The sequence below is a fragment of the Cyprinus carpio genome, chromosome B5 (genome assembly GCF_018340385.1).
Source record: "Cyprinus carpio isolate SPL01 chromosome B5, ASM1834038v1, whole genome shotgun sequence".
In the NCBI taxonomy this organism is placed as follows: Eukaryota; Metazoa; Chordata; class Actinopteri; order Cypriniformes; family Cyprinidae; genus Cyprinus; species Cyprinus carpio.
In genome coordinates, this window is record NC_056601.1 from 33616926 (window position 1) to 33640172 (window position 23247).

At 35.4% G+C, this 23247-nt stretch overlaps 2 protein-coding genes across 2 annotated transcripts in view; both read right to left on the minus strand.

Moving 5' to 3' along the window:
• The window catches only part of LOC109085621 (serine/arginine repetitive matrix protein 3-like), a 69564-nt gene extending 50428 nt beyond the window's left edge, over nt 1-19136 (minus strand). The window contains 1 exon segment of the mRNA XM_042723233.1: nt 18880-19136. The gene's annotated coding sequence lies outside the window, so the exon portion shown is untranslated.
• A 1219-nt stretch (nt 19137-20355) lies between these two features.
• LOC109073539 (carbohydrate-responsive element-binding protein-like) overlaps nt 20356-23247 on the minus strand; it is a 28542-nt gene continuing 25650 nt past the window's right edge. The window contains exons 16-17 of the mRNA XM_042723234.1: nt 21806-21935; nt 20356-20987 (exon numbers count right to left, since the gene is read on the minus strand). Coding sequence (XP_042579168.1) covers nt 20863-20987; nt 21806-21935 — 255 coding nt within the window. The 3' untranslated portion in view covers nt 20356-20862. The remainder of the gene's footprint in view (nt 20988-21805; nt 21936-23247) is intronic.

The following is a 23247-nucleotide window of genomic DNA, read 5'->3' on the forward strand; positions in this document are numbered from 1 at the left end:
GTTGTTGTAAGAAGAGCCAATAAAATCAGCAGTGTTTAAGAAACTCCCATAGTGCCAAAGAAACTAAATTTAGCTCTGCATGACTGAAGCGAAGGGCGTATTTATTATTTTAACACTTGTCTTGATGTGTGTGAGCGGGGTTAAGATCCAGAGATCTTGAGAAAAACCTGGAAAGACACTTTCCCTTCACTGAGATAATCACATTTACTTCAGGAAGACAGTAATCACATAATGCATTTTGGGGATAATAAATATAACTTACACCACCATTCAACACTTTAGGGTTGGTAAGATTTCTAAATTTTTTAAAAGACGTCTCTTCTGTTCACCAAGGCTGCATTTATTTGATCAGATTTGAATACAGTGAAAACAGTAATCTTGTGAAATATAATTACAATTTAAAATAGCGGTAAAATTTTGTAAAATATATTAAAATGTAATTTATTCCTGTGATCATTTATTTTCACCCAACCTGCATTCATTTTATAAAAAATACAGTAAAAACTGTAATATTGTGAAATATTCTTGCAATTTAAAAGACCAATTTTCTATATAAATATATTATAAAATGTAATTGCTTGCTGTGATGAGCAGCTGAATTTTCAGCATCAATAAACAATACTCCAAATTCAAATGATTAAAATAATCTCAATAAATAATTAACAAACATTTCTGATTATTATCAATGTTGACAACAGTTATGTGGAAACCATGATACCTTTTTCAGGATTCTTTAATAAATACAAAGTAAAAAAAAACAGCATTGATTTTAAACAGAAATCTATTGTAACATTATAAATGTCTTTACTGTCACTTTTGACCAGTTTAATAACGCCTTGCTGAATAAAAATATTCATTTCTTTAAAGAAACAGCAGTCTCAACATTTCAGTCAGTACAAAAGAGTACTTCTAAAAAAATTAAATCAATTAAAAAATTCAAGCGTCTTCAAAGTCAACATCCTGACTGATATGTGACTGATTTGAGTTTTGCACAAGACCTACAACACATGCTAACATCTAACTGCACCATATTCATGACTAAGGTTGGGAACCGAGAACTGTTTTTTGAAAAGAACCGGAACCGTGAGCAATTTCTAAGTTTCGGTTCCGAAAACGGTTCTGGTGCGACACGTGACAAAGCGCTGTGAGCAGCCTTGCGCCAGTGTTCTGACAATTCGGCGTTTCCCGTAAAGGATGTCACAAACCAAATAACAGAAACGCCGCCCTGCCTCTTTAATTACTGAGCACATTTACATTTACAATTACTGATCCATGCCACATCGTGTCTTTAACTGCCAAAAACATGTTTCCCGCGACTGTACACACACTCGCGCCTTTGATAACTGTGCACGTCATTTTGTCTGACTGTACATGTACCGGCCACGCGCAGCACCTGCTGCCACTAAATTACATTATATTCGTCCCATATTGTCATTAATATACATACTGACTTTAACTTGGACCACTAAATAAACAGACTGCTATTGTTATGTAAGTATGAGGGTTAGATTATTTAGTGTACAGGTCATTTCAAGAGTGATAAACAAAGTGATAGAAAGTATTTATTTTCATGCATTTAAAATGTTAAAAAATGTGGAAACCACTCACTGCATCACAGCATGTCCTGACTGCATTATTATTTGTAAAATAGGGGCTTTATGGAGTCTGTGTATACATGGTTATAAGTATAACAGTTTATATTTCATTAATTTAGGGAAATGAACAAGTGTCTTAGCCCTCAAGGGACTATTTGGCCAATCAGCTTATTCTTGCTTGAAAAGCAAAATGTTATTGATCGTGTAAAAACATTAACTTTAAAGCACATGCTGATTGATGGACTAGCATTACTCAACATTACTTACTACCTTCCAGCAACACTACATTCAATGATGGTAGAACAGTAAAAAACATAATAGTTCATTTAAATGGACTCGGAATCGGAACCAGGAAATTTGTATACTGTAATATACAGTATGTTGAATTTTGACATTGCCAAACTTTAAATTAAGTTGACAGTAAGTAATAAACAGTATTGAGCATTGAGTATATTATTACTTACCACTATACCTTAAAAATATTTTTAAAAAATTTAATTAAACATTAAAATGAAACCGAAAACTTAAAAGGAACCCGAAAAACAACCAAAATAAAGAACCAAAATCATGGCTACTGTGCATTAGTGCTCCAAATCAGTCACTTACGAGCTTCACTTGACTTATGCAGTAGCCAACAAGGCAGCTCAAGAGCTTTATTTGTGCAAGTCATACGGGATATAAAGCATCTGCTGTAACTCACATAACTATGACTGATCTAAAGAGAAAGACACACACACACATAATTGAGTAATTTTCCAGAGCAAATGCTTCGGCCACCACTTCAATATAATGAGTCCAACCACACTCGTCCTCAAAGGCCAGATGTCCCTCCTATCTCACACACACACACACACACACACACACACAGAGAGATCTGGGTCACACCGTCCATTAGCATACTTTGAAGAACAAAGTTTGTAAACAAGAGCTGTGAAGGGTGAGAAAGAGAGGGAGAGCGATGAATAATCCCAAAAAGCAGAAGCGAAGGGAGTCTTTTGATTCCCACTGGTTTATTTAGACATGCATCTTCACTGGAAGAAGATCTGATTCAAACACACCACACTATTGCATTGGAAGGGTCTGCAGATAAACAGCACTTCACGGCTCCGTTCCAAAACCCTAGTGAGAAGTTGCCGTTTGCATTGGGTATGAAATAGTATCACTGTTTTGGGCAGTTTAGCTTGTTGCATTGCATTCTAAGATGCTCTTATTTGTGAAAGGCTGCATGCGATGTTGCCTTAGAATTTAGCATCAAAAGGCAGAATAATTTGACCACCTACTGTTTGAAACAGCCTTCATATCAACTCCCAAAATGCTGTCTAGGTAGGCAGCTCTCTTTGTTTGGAACGGAGCCCGTGGACGTATTGCACAGGTCTGCTGATAATTGAACATTACGCTTGATTGACTCCATGTTCAGGGTCATAAAACGCACACTGGTATTGTATCCATTTCCAACCTTACAATTCGAACGTGTAAAGTCAAGTGATACAAAACAGCTAAACACACAAATCTCAGATGGGTTAGGCAGATGAATAGAGAGAGAAGATGGAGGCGGAAATCAATGAGCGAGGAGAAAGCGAGCAGCGGCAACAGGAGCAGAAGCAATCTGAAAGAAAACAGAGGAGGAAATGAGTCATCTTTCTGCTTCTACTCCCACAGCTGTGTTTTTACACTAAGGTTTTAATGGGATATTGAACTATTTTATGATGTATGTGGGTGAGAGATGCGAGAGAATGAGCAGAGAGAGACTGCAAATTAGCACATTGCATACTGCATGCTATTTCAAACAAATGAAGTATGTGAAAGTGTTATTGTTAACTGCATCTATTAAAATTAATTTTTGATAATTAAAATATTTGAAAAAACTGAAGTCGAAGGACTTAAATGACCAAAACTAAAACTAAAATAAAACATATGCACATATGAAAATTAGTAAAACAAATTAAAATTAAAATTAAAACTGACATTTAAATTTTAATTCTTCACGTTGGTAAAAATAAAATAAACATTAGCTGAAATAAAATAAATATAAATAAAGAAAAATAAATAAAAATATTTACACAAAAAACAAAAAAACAAAAAAAAACTAAAAAAAAATAAACAAAACAATAAAAAAAATAAAAAAAAACAAAATAAAAAAAAAAACATATAAATTGTTATTTAAGTTAAAATTAAAATGCAAAACTGAAATTGAAACAATTAGCTGAAAAACAAAACAACATTTATTTAGTTGCTTAAAAAAATACAAAGACAAATTTTAATAAACAAAAAAAAATACAAATAAAAAAAAAAAAACTTTAACTATAACAAAAACAAAACTAAACCAACAAAATGCACAACAAATTTACTTTAACTATATTAGCATCTCAATGACACCAAAATAACGCTCATGTCCACTATCTCAGAAATAACCCAGCGAGAGAGCGGAAGACGAGAGGACAACAGAAATGGAGCAAGAGCGAGACAGATGCTCAAAAAAAGAGCAGCCAGACTCACTGAGACTTTACAAAGACAAAAATGATGAAGACCAAAGTAGAGCAGCAACAATGTGCTCATTACAGCAGCTCGTTTAGAGGCTCCGCTAATGAAACATTCATGAATTCACATGCTCATATCATCAGGAATAAGCGAGGAGGAACATGATAATCATGTTTGGCGGTGGGAGCTCATGCATGACGCTCTGCTGCGATTGGTCGGATTATATGTACAGGCTCCGCCCACGCCGCCCATTTATATCCAGACTTAAATTCACAGACTCCTCAGGATGGATTTCACATCATTGGGAAAATAATTAGTGCTGTTTAAAAAAAAAAAAATAACTATCAAACTCACTTCCACAAAAAACAACCATCACTAGTACTACTGCTCATATTTAGGGTTTACGCCAGGCATCAAATTCTCTGCTACTAAAAAAAAAAAATGATTTCTGCCTCTCAGTTGCATAATTATCACCTGGTGGACGATAAAATAAGTAAAAAACATTCATCTGGAAACTATATAGAACAGCCTAGCAACCATACAGCTGCATTAAGATTCTTTGAAGTTTTTGAAAGAAGTCTCTTCTGCTCTCCGAGGCTGCATTTATTTGATTAAAAACACAGCAAAAACACAAAAAAATGTGAAATATTATTAACATTTTGTGTTCCATGTGAATATATTCTAAAATGTAATTTATTTCTGTGATCTAAGCTGTATTTTCAGCATCATTACTGCAGTCTTCAGTGTCTCATGATCTTCAGAAATCATTCTAATATACTGATTTGCTGCTGAAAATACTTGTGCTGCTTCATATTTTTGTGAAAACCGTGATACATTTTATTTTTCAGGACTCTTTGATGAATTTAATGTTCAAAAGAATGGCATTTATTTGAAACAGAAATCTTTTGTAACATTATAAATGTCTTTACTCTCACTTTTGATCAATGTAATGCGTCACTGCTGAATGAAAGCTATAATAGTCAAAGCCACCCAACATAAAAAAGTGACAAGGGATACAAAAATTTAATCAATAGAAAAAATCCTATTTATCTTCTCTACAGAGAAACTGACTTTCAGCAAAACCACCATATAAGAAGATTACAAGATTTTTGTAAATGTCTGAAGTATCAAGGCTGCTGATGAAGTGTGTGTTTGCACAGACACACTGCAAAAATTTTTTGTCTCGTTTACAGCCAAAATATATAAAAAAATCCTTAAATCAAGAATAATTTTCTAGGCAAGTAAAAAATTGTCTTGTTTTCAGAAAAACATGTCAAAATTAAGTGAATTTTTGCTTGAAACAAGCTAAATAATCTTATTTCAAACAGAAAAAAGATTATTTTGCTACCCCACTGGCAGATTATTTTAAAACAATAAAACAAAAACTCATTTACTTTTGACGTTTTTCTGAAAACAAGACAATAATTTTTACTTGTCTAGAAAACCCTTCTTGATTTAAGCATTTTTTTAATATTTTGGCTGGAAACAAGACAAATCTAAGAAAATAATTTTTATTTTATTTTATTTATTTATTTATTTATTTATTTTTTGCAGTGCATAAGTGGAATGACATGATTAATGGAGGGATAGAGGGTTGGATTGCAGGTGGGGTGTCGAAGTCTAATAGTGAACTGCTGGGAGAGATGACCGTCTGTGTGTATCCAAGGCAACAGCAGGATTCTTTTCTAGTGTGTGAAGAGAGTCTGTGACAGGAAGTTCAAGGACAACAGTGCTGCATCTGACAAAAGCAGAACATGATGGAGGTGTTGAGAAAAACACAACAGCTCACACACGAGGACATGCATTTTTCCAGGAATACTTCTGATTATTTATATAATTTATATATTTATTTTAGTTATTCTATTTCAAATAAATGCGGTTCTTTTGAAGTTTCTGTTCATCAAAGAATCCTGAAAAATAAAAGGTATTAAATTTTCAACAAAAATATGAAATTCAACATCAATAATAATCAGATTTCTGAAGGATCATGTGACACTGAAGACTGGAGTAATGATGCTGAAAATTCAGCTTTGATCACAGGAATCAATTACATTTTATAATATATTCATATAGAAAATTGGTGTTTTAAATTGCAAGAATATTTCACAGTATTATAGTTTTTACTGTATTTTTATCAAATTACAAATTTTTATCAAATGCAGAAGGTGAAAATAAATGAATGAACACAACAGATGTTAACTCGGTTGCTGGATTTTTGATGCTACAGTATCTTACTTGGACCAGATAAGACGTGCAAAGACACATGAAATATGTGCATTCAGTAAGAGCAGGGCTGAAGATGGGATGGATTATCCATTAGATGTTACCTTCCTTTCCTAATGTAAAATTCTGCTGACAGAGAAGTTGATGAACTGAAAACAGAAGCAGATAAACAAAAACAAACAAAAAATCAGTTTCTAAAAGCACCTAAAGGTTCCTCAAAAGGTTCAACCAGTTTTAGAGGTTCAATCTGGTTTAGAAAGACACAAATGCTGACAGAATTTTCTGTTTTGGGTGACCTATTTCTTTAAATGTATGATTATTAAATAATCCAACATTATGTGAGCACATGTTCCATCCCAGCTGCTTGGCATTAGTAAGCATGAAGTGCAAAGATTCAGTCCGCATATGAAGAGAAAAGGACAGTGATAATAAAAGATGATGAAGAGAGACAGATGGAGGCGAGCCAAAGAAAGAACGAGAGAGCATTGTCATGTGAAATGAGCAGAAAGAGAGATATAAACCAATAGAGAGATCAATCAGTGGACAGGTGATTTCCAGCTATCTCTCTGACCCTCAGCATCTGTGATGCGGAAAACAGCAATACAGCATCTCTCTATCTCTCCCTCTCTCTCTCTCTCTCTTTCTTCATACAACACCCTCCAAAGGAGAAATAAGTGAGTGAAGCAGAATGAACGAGAAAATAGACCATTAAATATGTGATGGATTAAGGCTTTTCCATCACAACAAATATCAGCATTTGCAACCTATTCTGTAAAACAAGGCATTGAACGAGCCAAAAACGGCTTTTCAGGAAAGTTTAGATTTTTCAAAAAAATGTTTCTGTTCACCAAGGCTGCATTTATTTGATCTAAAATACAGTGAAAGATTACAATAATAATCCATTTCAATAAAAATAAAAATTAAAATGTAATTTATTGCTGTGATTAATGATCTTCAGAAATCATTCTAATATGCTGATTTGCTCAACATAAACATCAATAAAAATAAAAAATGATAAAAACAACTGAAATTCAAAAAAAACACAATAAAATGAAAATTGGATAAAATGAATTGAAAGTTTAAAAGAACAGTATTTATATGAGATTTCTTATAAATGCATTTATTGTCACTTTTGATCAACCTAATGCACCCTTCCTTGCTCAATAAAAGTATTTGTTTCCTTTTTGAAAATATAAATCTTTTGAACAATAGGGTCAATTTTGATTTCATTTTTAATGCGTGTTGAATATGAATGCACTGCACCCACCCAGCGAATCAAATAAACTCTCTTTCTGTCTCCACGTCTGAATGAGTGATGGCTTGTTCTCATTATTCCAGTGCTGTCGTGTTATGATGCTGATGAGATTATATCTGTGCACTCGATGACGGGGCGTCGTGTCTTAACTAGAGTGTGCTTTGAGCACTGCCCATCTGTATCAGTATATCTAGAGCACACTAATGAAAACACATAAAAAAAAAAAGATTGGTTTAGGAATTACTTTAAAACAACATAAATGATGACAGAAGTTTAATTTGGTTGAACTGTTCCTTTAAGTCACTTCAGCTCTTTTTAAATGGTTCTAAGGATCTAAACCAGTTTGTACCAGAATTTAAAATCAATACCGGTCTGAGCTGGTCTTTTAAGCAGGGAAGTCAGATCTTTGATTAAGAAGCTTTGTGAGGAGATAAATCTCCAGCGTATGAAGCAAATCTGTCAGATCTGTGTAAAGCCTTTTATTCTAGATATTACTGGGCTGCTGAAGGCAGTCGTACGCTCATTTCTGCACCCAGGAGGATCGTATGCACTTTAACTGTTGACATGTATCATGAACAACTAACTAGAGCTCACTGCGGACTGTATTACAGACACTCACAACACCTCTAACCTTTAGACTGATACAGAAACACCTTCTCTCCTCTTAATGAGAGACGCCACAGGACCAGTTCAGATAAATAAAGCATCTCTATCTGCCAGTGAATCAGTGGTAATACAGACAGAGTGACAGACAAAATACAAGGAGCATCAGATCAGATATAGAGACACAATGAAGCCAGAGATGAATCAATATAATCACACAGAAACTGTGCATTCAGATCGCTTCCACTGCAGAAACACGAGGGCATAAAAGACCTGCAGCACATTACTCTCCAGCAACCACACAAAAAACCTTAGCAACTGCATAGCAATGCCCTAGCAACTGTCCAGAACACCCTAGCAGCTGCTCAGAAAAACCTAGCAACTGCAAATAACAACTTCTTAACAACTGAGACCCAGGGAGAACCACCTAGCAACTCCCAGTAACTGCATTTCCCTAGCAACTTCCCAGAAACAAACATAAAAACTTTAGGCAACTCAAAACACCCTAGTAACTGCATAGCAACTCCCTAACAACTTCCCAGAACACCCTAGCAACTGCATAGCAACTCCCTAACAACTTCCCAGAACAGCCTAGCAACTGCATATCAACTCCCTAGCAACAGTTAAGAACTCCCTAGTAACTACATAGCAACTCCCCAGAACAACCTAGCAACTACATTTCCCTAGCAACTTCGCAGAACACCCTAGTAACTGCACAGAAACTTTCCAGAACAGCATTGTAACTGCATAGCAACGCCATAACTCCTTAACAACTGCCCGGAATACCCTAGTAACTGCCTAGCAACACCTTAGCAAACACCCTTAATCACCTAGGCAACCCCATAGCAACACCCTTGCAGCCACTCCCTGACCTAAACATGCTCTTCACTCCACTGTGTTCTGGAGAAATTATGTCTGTGACATTTGAGTGTTATGAATTATTGATCAAGATGAAACAGTACACCATCATGAGTGTGTGTTCAGATTCTGACACACACAAACAAGAGCTTGCTATGCTCACATGCTAGTATACTACCTACTACACAATATATACTATACAGTTAGTTTTTAAAGACAAATGAATAAGGCATTTCTTTGTAAAAGTAGTGTGCAAAAGTGGTATGGTAGTATTTCAATAGTTGCCAAGGCAATACTTTCATAAGTGTATCATATAATTTTCATAAAAATAAAAATAAATCATCTTTACTCAATTAACAAAAATGATTTAGTTTTAGTTTATAATTACAACACTGGCTAGTGTGCTGTCACATATTGCTAGAGTCTCTATCAGTCTATTTCACAGTTTGGTTTCCTGGGAGACGATCCGAGAGCCGTCTGTTTGAATCACTTCCTGCCCGGAATCCTTTGGGAATTCTGTCCTCTGCTGATCTGGATCACAGGGAAAAGGAAAGTCAAACTGTGCTACTAGGACACAGCTGCTTGTCTTCCCACTGAGCGTGTAGCAACAATTACAATCACCCGACCGACCTACCTACTGTACTTCAGGAGGAACCTCAAAACTGACCGCAAATCAGCACAAACACCAGCCACACGATTCTGTGCTGCCCACAGAAACACAACACACTTGCAACTGCCCAGAAAACCTCAGCATCTGCATAGCAACTCCCTAGCAACTGTCCAGAAAGCATTTGCAACTGTTTAACACCTCTGTAACAACCATCCAGAACATCTTAGCAACCACAGAACTCTGTAACAACCATCCAGAACATCTTAGCAACCACAGAACTCTGTAACAGCCACCCGGAACACCTTAGCAACCAAATAACTCCCTATTAGCCACTCGCAACATATCAGCAACTACATAGCAACTCCCTAGCAACAGCCCAGAAAACCTTAGAAACCACATAAACCCCTATCAACCACTCACAACATATCAGCAACTGCACAGCAACTCCCTAGCAACTGTCTAGAAAACCTTAGAAACCACCCAGAACACCTTAGAAACCACATAAATCCCTATCAACCACTCACAACATATCAGCAACTGCACAGCAACTCCCTAGCAACTGTCTAGAAAACCTTAGAAACCACCCAGAACACCTTAGCAGGTTGCCAGATTAAGACACGCAACAGAAACAAGCACAATTGACACTGGAAGACGACGAGCCTTACACTGTAACTTTATGAGCTGGTTTACATTAATAGCTTTTTAAAAGAATGCCGAGGATCTGCGATCTCTGACCCAGTTTATTTGCTGGCCACCATGGCTGCAACACGCTGTGTTTTCTGCCATCTGGAGTGTTGAAATACTAATGGCTAAATTGGCAGTGGGTCCCAGACCAAAACAAAAACAGACATTCCGACACGGAACTCACATTTCAAAATACGGAATTGGCATGTTTCCTAAATATCTGCATACATATTATGTTTTTCTTTTTATGCTTTAGTACCATAGAGCACCTTTTAATCTATCAGATTACTCTCTGTGTTTTTGTGTCACCTCCATCTTCATCTATTTTCTGTATTTTTCACCATCATTCCCATACCCACATCCTATTCTCCAGGTCTCATGATATAAACACACAGAAATAAAAACACACAAATATAAGGCAGTTTTACCCTGACGGAAAGAGCAGCAGGCATGAAATTTCCCTTGATATTCCATGACTGGATCTCAGCCGTTCTTTCTCTCACACACGTTTTATAGTGTTTAATTGGTGCAGGTGGAGGCATGCTCGCAGAATACAAATGAACGGCGGGTGAAGGTTTGGCCTGCAGTGCTGGAGAGTAACTAACTAACAGCAGTGATGCTACTAGCTTTAATACATATTTAGCAGTGTGACGGTGTCTTCAGTGTTGCTTTTTTTAAAAGGCATTTTTCCAACATGTAGCAGTGTACCATGACAAAACACTAACTCACTTTGTTTGTCACATTATATTGCATTTTACAGCCAAGTGAGCTGAATAATCAAACACACGACACTGTGAGTCTAATGTCTATACAATGAAACAACGTTGTGAATATTACAATGATTTAAGGTGGTTTTCTAGTCTCATAATAACACACAAGTATGAAATCATGAAATTATAATTGGCATTACAATTGGTTTGATTAATTTCTGTGAAACAGTTCGAACTGTCCATTTCAATGAATCATTTCTGATTTCAGATTTATACTGTAGCTCAACATATACAAAAATATAAAAATATTCCAAATGAGTAATTACTCAGAGCCTAATTTGGTATTATATATTCTTTAAATTGTTTAAATAAAATATGCAACAGTGTTCAAAAGTTTAAGGGAAGATTTTTTTTTTTTTTTTTCATGTTTTGGAACAAAGTTTTTTTTTGTTTTTTTTTTGCTTACCAAGGTTGCATTTATTTCATAAAAATACAGTAAAATCAGTAATGTTTTGAAATATTATTGCAAATCGAAATAACTGTTTTCTATGTGAATATATTGTAAAATGTAATTTATTCTTGTGATCAAAGCAGAATTTTCAGCAGCATTACTCCAGTCTTCAGTATCACATGATCCTTCAGAAATTAATACATTCTGATTTGCTGATTATTTCCATCAAATGTTAAAAACTGCGTAATATTTTTTTACTATTTTTTTCTGTATTTTATTTATTTGAAATAGAAATCTTTACTGCCACTTTTAACTAACTGAATGCATCCTTGCTAAATAAATCTATTAATTTCTTACAAAAATCTTTATAAGATTTTATTGTATTTTTCTTTAGACTGTATATTTATTTATTATTATTTTTGCATGTTTCTTCTTGCATTTTGAATCTACTGGGCTAAAATGGCTGTTCTATTTGGTTCCTATTACTGGATAAAAAAATCCTTTATGCCATATCAGAGCAAATGCACATAGAAAGAAATCTTCAACAGAGATCATCTGCTACTCTCTTCTCACCTATCTGTGGAAAACAACACAACATCCATCACATACAAATGATTTAACACTCCCACAGAGCGCTATACAAGCTGGTGTGCGCATGCATGCGTGCGTTCTGCATGTCAGCTGTGAGTGTATTGTGACAGATATCAGAGACAGCGAGGTTATGTTATTCACCAGCCGCGAGCTCAGCTCACAGGAAGTCATCTCCATTTGCTGCAAAAGGTCAGACAGCCCTTCTCTCCACCCTAAGGCATATGGATGCAAGATTCGCTCTCTGCGTCCGTTTCCGCCAGCTGTTGACCTCGCTTTCTGTCTTTCTGCATGCTTGGATGATCATCACGAAGTCAGTATTCTAGCAGGTTCCTCTCAGATAATCATATCATCACAACCTTCACAGCTCCTGCTCGACTGCCTCTGCTTTCTACAGTACAGGAGATTTCACTGGGGGAAGCTCAAAGCTGCAAACCATTTTACATACTGTACACAATATGACATATTTCCAAGTGAAACAGAAGACTGAATGGAAACATCGTAAAAACATTTTATGCTTTCAAAGTCATACTCTAGTCTTCAGTGTCACATGATCTTTAGAAATCATTTTAATATGCTGATTTGCTGCTCAAGAAACATTGTATGGTCCTACGCCCTCCACAGACGATATAAATACATTTAAACCACTTAACGTAGTGACTGCTTTTGACTTTCAACCAGCATAACAAAAAATGTTTTTGAACCAAATCACCAACCTTGCTTTTAAGTCAGATTGTGTCTACAAGCGATAAAGAGCAGACCACATTTTTTGAGAAATGAATGCAAAAATCCAGAAATTTTTTCAAAGGGTTCACAAACTTATTCCACTGTATGCCAAACCATTTGACTTTAACCTGCACACTTGCATCAGAATGTCTCAGAAATGTCTCTCTTCCTCCCGATCTGAGTGTCAGTTGGATCGTGTGTTTGTTATCGAGCTCTAAGAGCAGAACACCTCGTCTCTGCCTTCATCTGATACTCAGAAACACCACACCAAAGCCATTTCTGTTGAAGGGAGCTCTATACATCAAGATTCTGATAAAAATCGTGACATAATATTAATGCAAAGTGTAAATTGACATAATACCCTATATATACCAAATCTGAGCAGTGGTGGGCGGAGTTACTGAAAACAGACTTTGCCAACAAGACTGACTATTTAACCTCAGTGTAAACAGACACAAAATAAACATGTAGGAGCGAGTATGAAGAGTGTGTATTTATCTGTCTGTCTCTGCTGCTCAAGGCATGTTTGTTCATGTTATTGTCTTCTCTCTATAACTATTCAGAATAAATTATAAATGTGGCCGTTCTATTATAGCCAGAGATAATGAGCAGGTCATGTGATCTGAGCGTCTGATTAGAAGCAGGACTGGCGTATACACTACAGTGATGCTTGTTGCATTACAGATGGTTTCTGTTGAGTACCATCTGTGATGTAAATGCAGCACATTTGAGTGTGTGTGAATGCATTATGAGAAAGCAGAAATATCTCCAGAGAGAGGGGAGGAAAGTTCAGTGGCACTGCAAGAGCTGTCTTAAGCTGTCAGTCAAAGCATCACACACACACACACACACACACACACACACAGTATGCGTTCAGTCACAGTGTGAACAAAAAAGTGCACTGCAGCTGCCCACGTACTTTAAGAACAAGCAGAAGGTTCAATACAAGTTCAGCTTGATTGTGGCACAATGTTGATTAGCACAAAAAATGAACTATTTTTAATGATAATAAAATCAGGTTAAGGAGAGGGACTGACAATGAAAGGGATTTTTTTTTTCTGATGATTTAAATGAAGATTATAATTTTATGCGTGTTTGATTGTTTGTTTATCATTTAGCACCAAGTCAACAACCACTGCTATATACTGTACATGGCGAAAAACAAGTGAAAAATAGAAAAAGTAAACGTGTAAAAAACAACAAATAAAAACTAAACTACAGTTTCTTGAGGAGTTAAAAACCACAATCCATTAAAATATGCTTCAGAGATACTGGATTCTGTCATAAGGAGCATAAAGGAGCATCTTCACCCATTAACAAAAATGTGTGTGTGTTAGTAATGAATCCTTTTTTATTAAATAAATCACAACCCCAAACTCCCTTTCAGTATTTTATGATGTTATGTCATTCAATCAATCATTTTTACAGCAACTCTTAGGGTTTACACACCACAATGCAAATGATTTTCTTACTCAGTACTTGTGTCTTGTTCTCCAGTACAAACATCCTTCTATCAAGATACATTTACTTGAGAAGGAAACTGACTTGAAATATTTTTCAAAATTAAGTAACTTTTTGAATTAAAATAAACCAAAAAAATATAATCTTTTAATCAAACTCACTCTCAATTTGAATTAAGTTAATTGTTCTTACCCCACTTTTTCTTGTTTTATGCTTAAACTCACTCAATTTTGATACATTTTTCAGAAAATAAGAATTAATAGCTTCATTTATATTGAACTTAGACAAGACAAAGATCCGTCTTAGCTGGAACGCAGCAGATGCTGCGGTGATGTTTGAGGGCTGCTACGCCTCTTATTGTATCTGGAAACCCGATACGCTCCACCTGATCTGTGTGTGTGTGTGTGTGTGCACTCTCCTGAGCTCCTGAGACAGACACGCTCCTCCATTATTCAGAGGAAGTGCAGATGTACAGATCTCTGAACACACACACAGGATGGAGAAAAGCACAAATGCGATGGCTTCAGTATCTCAGCTGTTTCTCCTAGAGAGCAATGGAGGGCAAACTGAATTTTGCTGGTAAAAAAAATCCCAGTAATCTCACACGCATCTCCTCTAGAGTTTCAGAAGTGATCTCTACACTGTCTGAAACTGTGCTTAGATTTGCAGAAATACCAACATTGCAAAAAAAAATTTCTTCCTCAGCATTTTTGTCTTGTTTTCCAGTACAATATCTACAATAGCATTCAAGATACATTTACATGAAATGCAGAATGACATAACATTCATAACATGAATGAATAACTGAATGAATTCAAAATATCTTGCGTTGCACAGAGGAAATAAATGCAATTTATGAAAGTGAATAAACATCTCATGATGTTAATCCACATGCTGTCATAAGAGATCAAATGATGCTGCTTTACAAATGAACTTTGTCTTTGATGTGACTCACATGATTCCATTTATATCCTGTTTTTTGCATATTCTGTCTGATATGACCTTTGAACTCAGATGAGTGTAGATATGAGCTGTCCAGATTGCCCAGAGTACATTGAGCAGCCAACTGAGACAACTACACACTCCTGCTTAAAGGGAAATCATTTACACTTAACGCTCTGTGAAACAAATTCTGCAAAATATATCCTTTTGTGTTTCATGGATGGAAGAAAGAAAGTCATACGTAAACCGTTGCTTCCGGCTGATTTTATTTTGAATTTCATTGGGTGAACTATTCCTATTGAAGAATGAGAGTCCAAGCAGCTTGTTTGCTCATTAAGATGTTCTTAACTTCAAACCGTTGCTTCCGGCTAAAATATGAATCCATAGCCAATAATAATGCTTCTTCCAGGGGAAAAAATCTTCTGGTCTGAATTAGGAGAGAAATCTGCACAGCAGCACCATTTTCAAGCCAAAACAGATCTTGGGAACATTTTCAGGAAATTGTAAATTTTGGGGTGAACTGTTCCTTTAAGTTAGCGCCATCAAATCTTTTAAACAAGATGAAGCAAGCACGCCTATATATTTAGCCTTTTTGAATTGAATTATATCTGTGAGATTATCTGTATTTCTATCTTTCTGACAGACAGAAACAGCTAAAAATGTTAAGATGCAGTTCTGCTAATTTTTTCTGCCATTCTAAGAGCGACACTGCTGTGAAATTCTAAAAATAAATAGACAGGAATAGACCAGAAAAAAAGAGACAGAAGCCTGCTGAGAGTCAACATTCCCATTTAGCATTAAACACACTCCAGTGTGGCGGCTATAGAGGACAGACATATGCTGGAAAACACACACACACACACACCCACACACACAACACACACCACACACACTAATGCACGCTAACCAGCCCCCCGAGGATCTGTGTGCCCTTCGGGGGAACGGCGGATGCCGGGAGAATTAGGATGGCAGGAGAAGACACTTTTGATAAAATGGAGGCTGAGAGAAAAGAGGAAAATGGGGTGAGAGAGACTTAAATTCAGCACCCTACCTACTGGGGCGGTCGCATTTGTTCTCGCTGGAGCATTCATACATTAAAAGTGCTCGTTTTTGTACTTCATCTTACTGGCAGTTTTAAGAACCCATTCGAAAAAGACTGGAATTGGTGAAATATCTACATCGTAAAAAACCCAAGTTGCAAATATTATTGGAATATGTTTCGCATTCTTTCTACTTCAACATTTCAGCTTTAATTCAGTGTGTTACTTGCAATGTCCTTGTAATTACTTATTAAATGTGACCCTGGACCACAAAATCATAAGTGTCAATTTTTCAAAATAGAGATTTATACATCATTTGAAAGTTGAATAAATAAGCTTTCAATTGATGTGTGGTTTGTTAGGAGGACAATATTTGGCTGAGATACAGCTATTTGAAAATCTAGAATCTGAGGGTGCAGAAAAAATCTAAATATTGAGAAAATCATCTTTAAATTTGTCCAAATGAAGTTCTTAGCAATGCATATTACTAATCAAAAATTATGTTTTGATATATTTACGGTAGAAAATTTACTAAAAAACTTCATATTTTGGCTTAAAATAAAAAAATCTATAACTTTGGACCCTTACAATGTATTTTTGGCTATTGCTACAAATATACCCCAGCGACTTAAGACTGCTTTTGTGCTCCAGGGTCACAAATATACAAGCAATTTCTAAGTAAAAAAGCTTTCAATGTTTTGAAAATATAATGTAATGAAAAATGATGAATAAATTGTATAAATTGTTTCCTGCAGAAAGATTTAGTTGCAGTATGTATTAGTAAAATATCAATATATATACACAGATTCGCTGTATAGTTTACAAATAAGCGTTAGAGACAAACAAATGTGCACAAATCATTTGTTGCAATCAATGCAATTAACACTCTTATAGAAAAGGCTCTTGAGAAAGCCTCAATGTTTACACACACACACACACACAAAACTGATCTGAAGGACTTTTCTGGCCCACAGCTGCAGCCAAAAATCAACCCAGCAAACATTGTACATCTTTAAAGCCTTCATATTTGAATTTCTTACATTTCTCAGACAAAACGGGAATGTTTTATACCATTTACTCACACACAGTGGATCATTAAATCATAAAAACACAATTCCTGCACACAGTAAGAAAGGTTTAGCATCTTAACCGTGTTTACTAGGTCCAGATTCAATGCTTTAATGAGCTTCGAAGAGCTAAAAAACATGAAACAGTGCATGAATGTCACTGCTACGGGCTGTGAATGAAACTAAACATTTAGTGAGAAGCATTTACCTTTATACCTCTTCACCTTGACACGTCAATTTACTAAACCTGCTGATATAAATCTACATTACTAGAGATATGCAGACTAAAACGGTACCCTGGGAAACGACTGACAACCAGCCGTGGATAACTAACTCCCCTCCATTAAGTTGTGAGCGCATTTGTCTCTTTCTGAACAACCAGCAGCCAGTGACCCCAGAATAAAGAGGGTGTCGAGAGCTTCATGTAACGGTGAGAAAGAGGTGTTCACACAGACAGATCCATCTCTACAGCTGTACCACTCAAAAACAAAAGCATATGAAGAAAAAGTAGCACTTTACCATGTCTACGTTACACATCATTCATTCAGCAACAGGAATAAAAACAATAATGCATAAATATAAGAAGCTGTGCACGGTAAGTATGTATTTAGAATGACATTTTGTACAAATTAAACCAAAAAACACAAAAAACTCAAAAAAAATAAACAAACACAAAAAAAATAACAGCATCTAACAGTGTTAGGACAAAACCTTCTCAAAGTCATGTGCGTGGAACGTTCTCATAACTTTATTAATATGTTCTCATAGCGTTGAGAAAAAACGTTTTTAGAACATTCTCTTTAAACATCGTGATGATGTCATTTGTGATTGAAATGTTCTAAGAAACGTTTTTGTAACCTTTACATATTGTTCTGATCATGACGAGAAACTTTTACATTTTAACATTTTCTAAAAAAACTAAATAAAAAAACGTTATATTTGGGGTGAAAAAAAAGTTAGTAGTAGTTGTCACAATTTTGCAACCTTTAAATAAAGTTATAATAACGTTTCTATTACATAAATTTGTTACCCTGGGAATATACAATTATGATCCGAACACGTTCTTGATGTATTTTATGAGATTCACCCTTTAAATACATGAAATATTTCCGTTATGATTTATTATGATGTTTGCATCTTTGTTGCTCGGATCAGATTTCTTTTGATGATAACCGACACAAACCTGCACGGGACCGTTATTTAAATCAATAAATCCAACAAAATGCACACAATTATGAAATTCAGCTAGAAAGCTCATCGTCCATTCCAAACACGTCTTATTATTATTATTATTATTATTATTATTATTATTATCTAAATAAAAAATAAAAAAAACGGCAGTTTGTCAGACGGTCGAGATGAGAGCGCGTTAAACACGGAGAATATTTAAATTAAACGTCATTTGTGTGTGTTTTAATTACACAGGAACATAAACACGGTGTAAAGAACAAAAGAATGAGCGTGTTGAAAATAATCGCGTTTAATCACATTAAGAGCTTGTAGCGCCGCGGCTGCTGTGTGTGTGTCTGAGGTGTTATTTCAGAGCTGATATCGCGTGTATTTGACGGGAAGCGGTGAATAATCTTACCGGTTGGTCGTGTGGATGTAGACGAGGCTGTGTGAAGCGCTTCTGCGGCGGTCTGCGGGGTTTCTTGGAGGCTCGGGAGCTGTCCTCCGCTCGCGGTGCTGAACGCTTTCGGTGCTGGACAGCGCAGCGGCAGCAGCGCGAGAGTCGAGAGCGCTACGATTCGAGCCGAGGCGCATCAGACGCAGCGCCCTCCAGCGCTCAGGAGGAGCAACTGCGGTGTGCCGCAGTACTGACGCGCGTCAAAACAACTCATCACATTAAAAAAACAAACAGCCAAATTAAGAAATAATAATTACGATAATTCATAAAGCAGAAATTTAAATATATTTATAACGTGATGGAAAGACAAGTATAAATGCGTGAATTCACTAGCAACACCTGGTGATAGTTTTACCACAATAACATTTCTGTATGATATATAAACATTAAAAAAAAAAAAATACTAATAATATATAAAATTTTTATTTTTATCGATGTTGAAAAAAGTTTGCTGATTAATATTTTGTTATTATTCGCTTTAATTTTTTAGGTTTCTTTGATAAATATAAAGTTGGTGTTATTTTATTATTTATCCATTTATTTAAATATTATTTAACCTTGACTTTTGAATGGTATTTTTCCATGATAAATGTTTTATCATTTACACACACACAAATTATTATATAATCCATAAAGCAGAAATGTAAAGATATTTATAACATGATAAAAAATACAAGTATAAAAGCGATACAGTTTTACCAAAGTAACATTTGTTACATAAACATTTTGAAAATAAAATATAATATATAAAATGGTTCTTTTTATCAGTGTTTAAGACAGTTTGCTGCTTAATATTTTGTTAATATTTGCTTAAAATTGATATATTTATTTTTTTAGGTTCCTTTGATAAATTTAATTAATTATCCATTTATTTAAATATTATTTAACCTTGACTTTTTAACAGTATTATATCCATGATAAATGTTTTTAACATCTACAAAAAAAATTAAATAAAAAAATAAATAAAGGCAGAAAATCAGCATATTAGAATTAGTTCTGGTGGATCATGTGACACTGAAGACTTTAACCTGAAAATTCAGAAATAAATGATGTTTTAAAATAAATCGATCTATAAAAGTTACTTTAAATTGCAATAATATTTTCACAATATTCTAAACATGTATGTATGTATTTAGTATTTGCATGGTATTTATCTTATAATAACTTTTGTAACAGAACTGTATGCTTGAGGAATGCAGTTTTTCTAATCATTTAAAAAATTGAAAAATCAAAATTAAATAATTTGCTTGTCTGAAAATTGTCCCAAATTGTCATTTCTTGGGTTTTAAAATTCACAGATAATTTACTAGATAATAGTTAATTACCTAATAGCCTGGAAAAACCATGGGATTTGTGCCTCAAATGCTTCACAGAAGTTACAGGACACAAGAGTGTGAGTGATACCATCACCAAGACAAACACACTTAAGAAAAATAGTCCAATTTTATATTTATTCCTTGGAGGAACTGTTGAAAAGAGCAGCCGAACAGTCCAAAGCTGAAATCACATGTGGAAACGTAAACAAGGCACACAACGTTATAGATCGTGTCCCACAGTATCGCATTCACATTCACTGATATTATTATGAGAATTACAAAGCAACATGAACAGAAGAAACGTAATAAGGCTTTAAACAGAACATGCATCTTATATATTGGTTGCACTGAACTGAATCTGATAAACTGAACCCACTGAGCTTTAGTCTGGCTCACATTAATTCCACTTGCTTCTCCACGTCAGTTCTAATAATTATAAATAATAAAAACCAAACCGAAGCTGTAGTCACTTTACCATCCATAAGCACTTGCACATTTGTGGGAAAGAGCATCATTGGCTGCCTTTGTGAGAGAGTAAAACGTCATTGGTCGGTGCTGTGGGACGAGTGTTCTGATTGGATGCGCATGTGGGTCGTGTGATTGGCTGTGGTTTGGAGAGCATGTGCTGTCATTGGCTGTAGCTGTGGGATGAATGTCCGTGAGAGACGGCCTGGACGGCCTGTTCAGGAACCAGACTGGGGTCTGAGAGGATTGATGTGGAGGTGCTGAGCTGACGGAGGGAGCTCAAAACAGCTGGAGAGAAACACATGATACAAGTGTTACAATAAAACTGATATTACCTGATAGATCCGACTCGATTTCTGATTGGATAAGCAGGTTCTGTTGTTGTACAATGCAGATAAACAATTCTGACAGATGCTTGGCAACTAATTTTACCTAGTGGGAGAATTATTTATTCTAAATAACACAAAAAAATTTTTTATTTGTATTCAGCAAGGATGTATTAAACTGATCAAAAGTGACAGTAAAGTCATTTCTAACGTTACAAAAGATTTCTCCTTCAAATAAATGCTGCTCTTTTGAACTTTCTATAAAGGTGTATGGGAAAAACAAAAAGCATCACACCTTCCACAAAAATAACAATGTTTTCAACACTGATAATACTCAAGAAATGTTTCTTGTGCAGCAAACTGACAAAGTAGAACGATTTCTAATTCATAAAGACACATACAGCATATATTTTGAAAATATTTACATTTATATTCATATAAATTAAAAAAAATTTTATATTTATTTATATAATATCAAAGTATAATTAATCCAATAATAAAGTAAGTTGATCATGATTTTGTTTTGCATCATGCTTAAAAACACCCCTTAACTGTGGTAAAATCATGGTAAAATTGTCCTCTCAAGGCTTACTGCTTTTGTAAAAGGCAATACAATAAAAATAAAAATCCTATTACACCCAAACACATGAACAAGAAGGCAGGGAGTGATAAATATGCCAGGATGAAGAAAAGTGGTTTGTTCAGAAAGGCAGTAAATGATTGAGGTCTGAGGGAACTAAGTGTGAAAGTGAAAGAGGAAGTGAGGTGCTGGTCACTCACTGGGTCTGAGCGCGGGCAGAGAGCAGTGCTGGTCCAGCCAGGACAGAGTACTGCGACACAGATCATCAACACTGGCTGTGGACACCATCCCATTAAACGACTCGAACAGCGGCTCGATGAGGATGCTGAACTAAGAGAACGGCTGCAAAACATCAAAACATCAAGACGCGGAGGACTTGCAATACTAACATCTTAACAGAATTAAACCTGCTGTTTAGACAGATGTTTGGGATGCGTGATATCCAAAAAAAAAAAAAAAAAAAATGTTCTTAAAGGCATTAAATAACATATCTTCTTTCAGAGTAAGTTGAAAGAAAACCACCTTAAAAAATACACATTTAACTGTGTTTCCTTTACTACAACATCATCTATTTGCATCCAAAACTTTAGTTTTTCGACACAAACATCAACACGAGGTATTTGCATACAGTACACCTTATAAAACGTATAGTTCCGGTCCTTGATTCTGATTGGCTGAGCCACGTCCGAAGCTGTTGTAAATTACTCAAAACATTCAGTACACCTTATTTACTTTGTGTTGCTTGGCAACCACTTTATTGCCACCAAGAATAAAGGCCCGTTCACACCAAGGACGATAACTATAAAGATAACGATAAAGATATAGTTCTAAAAATCATTTTCAGTATTAAAGAACAGCAGCGTCCACACCACAACTATAACGTCGAATAAGACAAAGAAAAACGATATCGTTGGAATCACTTCAAAACGATTTTTTCCAGTTGTGATGAACGACAACGATAAAAATTGAAACCATCAGAAATCCCATCCTGCTGTAACGCGCTCGAGAACTTAAAGCGGCAGATGAGTTCCGTGCGCTTAGAATGATTAACAGAAGATATCGTTCGCTGGTTGTGGACGCTACTCCATTACAGTTCATCTTTATAGTTATCTTTATAGTTGCTCTTATAAGTATCGTTCTTGGTGTGAACGGGCCTTAAGCCACCACTACAATAAGCCCCAAGAAGCCGTGGTTTACTAAAGCATATAAAGTGTAATATTAAAAAACCCATATACCAAATAAGTAGTAAGGTTTCACATAATAAAACAGAGCAAATAAAGAGTAATGATGTTAATGAAAATGTAGTTCCTCAGATACTGTTGTGGTTCAATCAAAAACACACAAATGTAAACAAAGGGGTATGTTTGTAGAGTAATTTACAACAGCTTCGAACGTGGCTCAGCCAATCAGAATCAAGGACCGGAACTCTCCGTTAAATAATACTGTTTTTACTAATTTCATTACACCGTTTCATAAAAGCAATAAGCCAGTGAAGCTGTGGTTTACAGTGAATTTATAACAGCTAGAGGGTTTTATAGATTCACTGTAAACCACGGCTTCTTGGGGCTTATTCCATTAATTAAAACTGATTTTCTACAAAATGTAATTCTTAAAAACATGAAAATGTATTTCTTCTGGCTGT